The sequence below is a fragment of the Bos indicus genome, chromosome 18, assembly GCF_029378745.1.
Source record: "Bos indicus isolate NIAB-ARS_2022 breed Sahiwal x Tharparkar chromosome 18, NIAB-ARS_B.indTharparkar_mat_pri_1.0, whole genome shotgun sequence".
NCBI lineage: Eukaryota > Metazoa > Chordata > Mammalia > Artiodactyla > Bovidae > Bos > Bos indicus.
Window position 1 is genome coordinate 43,865,533 of NC_091777.1, and position 7,839 is coordinate 43,873,371.

Consider the following 7,839-nt stretch of genomic DNA (forward strand, 5'->3'; position numbering starts at 1 on the left):
CAAGATTTGTTGTCTGAAAAGAGAACGAAGCCTGCAGATTCTCTGCACGAGGGAAAGGCCAGTGATCTGGATGGCCACATGTATTTGCAAAGTGGAAAGAAAAGTGCTCATGCCTGGCAGCCCTCATTGCTTCCAGTCCAGCTGAGCCTGTGCTCGTCTGGTGAAGTTTCTGCAGGAGGCCCCAGCACGGGGGCTCATGGGCCACTGTGTCGGGGTCTGGTGCCAGGTGAGTGGCTGGGGGAGGGGCAGGTGCCTCTGGGGTTCAAGGAGAACAGAAGGGTGAAGGGTAGGGTACTTAACAAAAGGGAGATGGGAAGGTACATGTTAGAGTCCCACCAAATCCCCAAAAGGAGAAGTTATTGCTTTCCATGTGGTTTCAGGAAGATAGCCTAAAGAAACCCACAGGCAGACGTGTGCTGTCTTAGACCGAGTGCCTTACCATCCATCATACGCCCAGAGTCCATTATATAATGCCAGACTGATGGAGCCCACAGACAATGATGCGCCTTCAAAAGAGTTTTCAAAATTCCTCGTATTTCCTGTAATCAAGGCAGATAGTTATCAGCTGACTAGACTGGAACTGTGTGAAGGAAGGGGATGACCAATGACCTCAGGTAATTAAACAAACTCTGAACAACTGGGAAACTATTTCCACTGCATGAAATGTATGCTTAGCAGCAAGACCTCCAGGTGGTCTGTGGCGTGTGGCCCCACCCTCCCCTCCAGCCGAAGGTCACCTTGGGCCAGGAGGACAAGTCCGCTGACGATGATAATGACCACGATCACCATCTTGGCCGCCGTGAACATGTTCTGGACATAGCTCCCCAGCCGCACGCTCAGCGCGTTCACCGTGGAGATGAGCACTGGGAAGTCAGAGGTGGGCACTGTTCTGTGTCTATGGGCTCAACATCACCCTCCTGTCTTAAGGCCCTGGAAAGAGCCTCCTTTCCATTCCCAGGCCCCGTTCCCCGCCAGCCTCCCCTCTCCACTGCCATATCCATGCACCTTTGAAATCCAACCAGGACTGTCCAACCCCCTCCCCGAACTCCACCTCTAAGAGCAATGGAGATGCAGCCAGACTCCAGCCAAGCGCTGCCCTGTGGGGTAGCCTACAGCCAGCCCTCCCCGATGGCTCTGATGGCCCCGCAGAGCGGAGACCGAACGTCAAAGACCATCAGGCTTGGGACCAAGGCCAGCCCTGGCCCTGCTCCCTGCCGGCGCCTCCAGGCCCACCTGGCCTCTTTCTGGGTGTGCAGGAGCCCAGTTTCTCCACCCCCAGCTGTGCCAGGTCTTTTCTGCCCCCTGCCTGGTGTTCCTCACAGGTACTCACAGATGGCAGCGGCAGCCAGGGATTTAACGACAACTTGGGGAGGGCTGCAGCCTGAGTAGAAGGGCGCACAAACGTACTCGGAGAAGCTGAGGCAGATGATGGCAAAGGATGAGGGCTTTATGACGAACAGGCTGCTCCAGGAAAAGAGGTATGCCGGAATGGGGCCAAAGGCCTCCATCAGGTAGGGGTACTCGCCCCCCGACTTGGTGATCATCGTGCCAAGCTCCGCGAAGCACAGGGCGCCTGGAATACAGAGAGAAAGGGGGCCCCGGGCCTCTTGTGAGGTCTCGCCCTGGTTAAGGGACCCCCTCTCCCCACTGGGGGTTATGCTCCGAGGGCCCACCACGGTGCCCCTCATCCTGAGCTCTGGCCTTTGGACATTCCGTAAACCCCAGTTTACACACATCTGCACACAAGCATTGAGGGGGATCCGGGCAGCGACACAACCCCACACAGACAGAGCTCCAACATCCTGCCCCACATGCAACAGGGGATCATTGCCAGGGTGGGCATCTTTGTTACCCAGTGTCGCAAGAACCCCACACATGGTCCATATGATGAGACAGGGTCCCACGGCTTCCATGTTCCTGAGCACAGACTTGGGGGAGATGAAGATCCCAGAGCCAATGATGGTACCCACGATGATGCAGGTGCCACTGAACAGGCCCAGCTGGGTTGTAGAGCGGGGGAGAGAAGAGTTAGTGCCGCTGCAGGGTGCAGCTCAGAAGGCCGCACGCAGCCCTCTTCCTTCCATCCTCCTCCCCTTCCATGCTGGGTACAGCCAGGCAGCCCAGAGTCCCAGGCACCTTCACCCTGTGCTGTTACAGGGAGAGCACCAGGGTGCTGCTTCTGGGGATTTGTGTGTGTGCGTGTGTGTGCGCGTGTGTGTATGTGTGTGTGTGTGTGTGTGCACACACGCTCAGTCATGTCCAAACCTTGCAACCCCACCAGGTTCCTCTTTCCATGGGATTCTCTAGGCAAGAATACTGGAGTGGAGTCATTTCCCCCCTCTAAGGGTTCTTCCTTACCCAGGGATCCAACCCAAGTCTCTTGCATCTTCTGCATTGGCAGGCAGATTGCTTATCACTCTGCCACCTGGAAAGCCCCTTGCTTGTGTGGAGTAAGTCCGTTAATCCTCACAACAACAGTGAGTCAGTTATGCCATTATCATATCCATTTACAGAGGAGAAAACAGAGGAACAGAAAGACCCAGATATGCCCAGGGTTCACAGCCCGTGCAGTTCACAGGCCTGGCTGAGGTTCCAAGTGCCAGCCCTTACCGCTCTTGACAAAGAGGCCCAGGTGGTAAGGCCTGACTTGACAGTCACTCACCAACAAAGGCCCTTAGGACCTACCTCTGAGCTGGGCCGAGTGGCACGGAGTTGCTCCCCCAGACTGTGAGTGAAGTCAGGGTTTTGGGCTCCTGGCCGGGGCCATGGGGGTGAGGGGTGAGTGACAAGGCCTCTGGGGACAGAAACACTCAGGGGCTGTGAACTTTCTCTGATGCCCTCTTTTAGAATATGACCTTCCTACCAATGAGACCAGGCTCGGACACACCCCATATGATTCCACTCCCATGAAATTCCACAACAGGCAGAACCAATCTGCAGAGATAGAACATGGAGGGGTGGGGGGGTTGCCACCTGGAAAGGGGCAAGAGGGAAGTTTCTGGGGTGACCACTTTGTCATACTCATCAAACACTGAAGATCTGTGCGTTTCACTCTGTGTAAATCCTACATGAATCAAGAAAAAAGTTATAAGGAAGAAAATGGTCTGTTTCATGTTCCTACTTACAACATCAGCCCCCCGAAGCCACCAGCCTGATTTCTGGAGCTTGAGTTGAATGTACGTGTGCCTGTCTCTCTGGGCACAGGCTGCACTCAGAGTTCCAACTCAGAGAACATGGAAGAGCCCAGCTGTGACGAGCCCCCAAGGGACACACTATTGGAGGAGTGGGGGTCCAGAGAAGTATCAGCTTCTGTTTCCTATGGCCATCTCAGATTTCCTCCTCTGATGGCCCAGGTTGACTCACCAATGGCTTGGACCTTCTACTGAGCTCTGCATTCACCCTGAAGCTGCCTACTCAAGTTTAGGACATGCTGAGGGTTTGCTTGACTGTGCTTCTCTCACGGCCAAAAGGAGGGTGTTGCTGCTCATCAGCCAATTCCTGGGGCCCTGGGATCCCAGGGTGACATAAGTCAAGCCACATCATTCCCCCTGGCAAGCCTCTGGTCCCTCCATCTCTTCTGCAGCCAGACATGGGAGCTCCGGAGGCTCTGCCCAGAGCCCAGCCCACTTGTCCTGCCCTTGACACCATCCTGACCTCACTCTGGGCGCCCTTGGTCCTCATCCTCTGAGCCCGAAGCTTGTCCATTCATCCCCCACACCCCCAAACCTCTGCCTCCTCACAGGGCCAGTGACAACCCCATCTGACCCCTCTCTAAGCTGCAGGCAACTCCAAGTTCAGCCCTTGTGTGTGCTAAGTTACCTCAGTTCTGTCCAACTCTTTGTAGCCCCACAGACTGCAGCCCTCCAGGCTCCTCTGTCCATGGGGATTCTCCAGGCAAGAATACTGGAGTGGGTTGCCATTCCCTCCTCCAGAGGATCTTCCCTGCTTCCAACCAGGGAGCAAACCCACGACTCTTAACGTCTCCTGCGTTGGCAGGTGAGTTCTTTACCACTAGCGCCACTTGGGAAGCCCTGGTTCAGCCCTTACTACATTCCAACCTAGAGGGATCACCTGTGTGACTCCCATGTCAGACTCACCACCCCAGCTACTGGCTAAGAAGAAATGGGACTTCCCTATCACCGGAGGAATTCAAACTTAAGAGGATACATGTGGTGAAGGTGCTGTAGCAGGGATCCGACATCCGAAGTTGTCTCTGACTATCCGGGAAAAGACTGTTGGCCTGAGCAAACACCAGCCATCTAGGTGCTTACCCAGCACATACAAGCACACATGTATTAGCCTCACAAGAATATGCTGAGTTCACTGGCAAGCAAAGGGGTGTGAGTGTGAGAAACTGTTTAATCAGAAGTGCTGTGTGTGTGTGGTGGAGGGGGAGGATGACTTGGTTGCGTACACCCACCCCTCCTTGATTGGACCTGGGAAGGGCCTGCCCCCAAGGATGGCCTTACCTCCTTTTGGAGACTCGTGGTCTTGGGTTCGCTGCTCTGGATCGACTTCTCATCCCCCCTCCTTTTCCTCAGGCTCGTCTCTTCCATTTTCCCCTCCCGCCAGTTCTAGGAGGCTGCAAGGAGACTCGGCAAATGCTCTAGCAGGCAAGGTGCGAATAGAGTCAGCTGTGGGTTGTGAGCACTGATTTCACAAGCATTTAATTATCTACAGTTTTACAGTTGGAAAAGTGCAGCTGTCGACTCCGTGGGCATAATTTGCTCGGGTCCAACAACATCCTGAGAGCCCTTCAGACCCTGGGGCAACTGGGGTTCCAGGCTCTTTTCCAAACTCCGCCCGCGCCCCCGCGCCCCCTCTCCCATCCTCTGGGTCCTATATCTCGGCAGTGACATGCCTGAAAGTCATTCTGCAGCCCAAGCTCATCTTTTCAAAAGCTTTTAAAAAGAAATATTTTAAAACATTCTAGAATCTACTTAATGGAGTCAAGTCTGAGGAAAGAAAGCTTTTCTCACAATTAGTTTCCAAGTTTAAGGCCCCTCGCGCATAATAGATCCACAGTACAGATATTTTTTCGTTGAGTGATGCAAAGAGCATTGATGAGCAAATAAAACGGTACAAGGCTGAACTAGTTGGTGGTCATTTCCTGTTCCCTTTCTCCAGATAAAGGCCCTCTCGGGTCCCCAGGCCAGGGGCTCTGCCAACCTTCCCATCACCGATGGCCTTACCTTCACCTTGACCTCGAGGAGCCCAGGGATCTCCCCTGGCTGTCTGACCACCTTCCTCCACACAGCTGTGTCCTAGGAATGGCCATGTCTCCTGCCCAGGAGAGGAGTAAGCCAGAAGGTACAGAGGTCAACAAAGGTAATTATTAAGCACCTTTTTTTTTTTTTAATCTATGAAGCTTGGGTAGACCATGCAAAAAAGGGGAGGGTTGGGCAAGCCAGTTTCTCTCCCAAATGTTTTTGTTTTGTTCATTTGTGTCCAGACCGGCTTGTTTTAAAATTAACCAGATTGCTCCAAATTAGCCGCATCTTGTAAGGAGAAATCTCTTTCTGAAAGATGAACCAGAGGAGGTAAATTTTGGAACCCACTCTTCTGTTATCTTAATAGGCTGTGTTTACAACTCCAGGCAGGCAGCACAAACAAACAGCAAAGCTGCGTGTGGAGCTCTTTCAAGGTGGGGATGCGGGGAGGACAGGAAGAAATTTCCCTCCCCACTGAGGAATTTCCTCCAGCGTCCTTGGTCCGCCATCCCTCTGGTTCTGACCAAGGCTGCAGGGTGGTGGACGAGTCCTTCCCACTCACCTTGGCCGGCGGCTGGATTTCGGCGCCCTCTGGATCCACAAGAGAGTTTGTCCGATGGGGACACAGTGAGGCCTCTGCTCTGTCCACACCTGCAGCCCTGGCCACACGCCTCTGTGATTTGTTCCTGCTGCTGCTCAAGTGGCCCAGGCCTGTGCTCATAGGACTTTTTTAAAATTAATTTTTTTAATCAAAGTATAGTTGATTTACAATGTAGTGATTTACAGTGTTTACAGCAAAGTGACTCAGTTATACATAATACATCTATACTTGTTTTTTTTAAACTTTTAGTTTTGTATTGGAGTATAGCTGATTAGGGGCTTCCCAAGGAGATCCAACTAGTCCATCCTAAAGGAAATCAGTCCTGGATATTCATTGGAAGGACTGATGCTGAAGCTGAAACTCCAATACTTTGGCCACCTGATGCAAAGAACTGACTCATTTGAAAAGACCCTGATGCTGGGAAAGATTGAGGGCAGGAGGAGAAGGGGACAACAGAGGATGAGGTGATTTGATGGCATCACTGACTCAATGGACATGAATTTGAGTGAACGCCAGGAGTTGGTGGTGGACACGGAGGCCTGGTGTGCTGTAGAGCATGGGGTCGCAAAGAGTTGGACACAACTAAGTGACTGAACTGATGGCTTAATGGTAAAGAATCTGTGTGCTAAGGCAGGAGATGCAAGTTCAGTCCCTGAGTCCGGAAGATCCCTTGGAGAAGGAAATGCCAACTCACTCGAGTACTCTTGGCTGAGAAATCCCATGGACAGAGGAACCTGGTGAGCTGTAGTCCATGAGGTTGCAGAAGAATCAGACACTTAGCAGCTAAACAACAGCAACAACATAGCCGATTAACAATGTTGTGATGGTTTCAGTGGACAGCAAAGGGACTCAGCCATACATATACATGTAACCATCCTCCCCCAAACTCCCCTTCCATCCAGGCTGCCACGTAACATCGAGCAGAGTTCCCTGTGCTATACAGCAGGTCCTTGTTGGTCATCCATTTTAAATATAGTGGTATGTACTTGTCAATCTCAAACCTATCTCCCCAGTGCCATCCTTCCCCACTTAGCCACTCTTTTTTAGATTCTACCGCCATATAGGCCATTACAGAGTACTGAGTTCCCTGTGCTATACAATAGGTCCTTATTAGTCGTTCATTTTATATATTATAGTGTGTATATGTCAATCCCAATCTCCCAGTTTATCCCTCCGCCCTTTCTCCCCCTGGTAACAATGTTTGTTTTCTATATCTGCAGCTGTTTCGTAAAGAGGTTCATTTTTTTAGATTCCACGTATAAGTGATATTACATTTGTCTTTCTCTGACTTCACTCAGTATGACAATCTCAGGTTGAAGGACTTTAAAGTGAAAAGGAGCGCAGATGTCATAAATTTCGCATTCTTGCTTACTCTCACTTGGGGAAACCGAGGCCCCAGAGGGAAGGAAGCACATCAAGGGGTCCGGAGACCTCTCGTCTCAGAGAGGCTGCAGTTGTGCTCAGCGGGGCTGGGGGCAGACCCAGCCCTCCCCGCTGACACTAACTCCTCAGCTTTCACTAATCCCTTATCTCAGATGAGATCATACCTGAGACGGAAGAGCCCAGCCTAAAGCATGGTTGCTTATCACTGGGCTCCTCCGGCAGCTGTGCTTGGGGGTAAATGTAACAGCATTCTAGATATCCAGATGAGCCCAAAGGTCACAGGACAGTGCTAGTGAGTCACTGGGGATTACTTTGGGACAGGCAGACCTGGGAGAAGGGAAGATTTCTCAGGGTCGTCTCCTAAAGCCTTCTGAGAAAGTGGGGGATCTTTGCTAGCCCAGAGTCAAGGTCCCGATGCGGAACTTTGTTACCTCTTCCCTCAGTGGGGCCCCATCTGCTCATCAGGGCACCTGCTCCCCTTGACTGGCATGGGGCCAGAGCCCGAGGAGCATGCTCATTCGCGGGCTATCTTTCTTCGCTGGCTATCTCTCTCTCTCTCTCTCTGGAGCGTGGAGGCAGGACCTGCCCACAGGCTTGTTAGAGTCACTCCTTCAGTATTTGCTAACACTGCAACATTCAGAGGAA

The 7,839-nt window shown here is 52.2% G+C and overlaps 1 protein-coding gene across 2 annotated transcripts in view; it reads right to left on the reverse strand.

Moving 5' to 3' along the window:
* Positions 1–5,329, reverse strand: part of SLC7A9 (solute carrier family 7 member 9) — a 32,937-nt gene extending 27,608 nt beyond the window's left edge. For both annotated transcript variants that reach the window (XM_019980212.2, XM_019980211.2), the window contains exons 1-6: positions 5,193–5,329; positions 4,470–4,606; positions 1,853–2,000; positions 1,331–1,573; positions 738–863; positions 440–539 (exon numbers count right to left, since the gene is read on the reverse strand). In XM_019980212.2, the coding sequence (XP_019835771.2) occupies positions 440–539; positions 738–863; positions 1,331–1,573; positions 1,853–2,000; positions 4,470–4,556 (704 nt within the window). In that variant the 5' untranslated portion in view covers positions 4,557–4,606; positions 5,193–5,329. The remainder of the gene's footprint in view (positions 1–439; positions 540–737; positions 864–1,330; positions 1,574–1,852; positions 2,001–4,469; positions 4,607–5,192) is intronic.
* Positions 5,330–7,839: the final 2,510 nt, after the last annotated feature.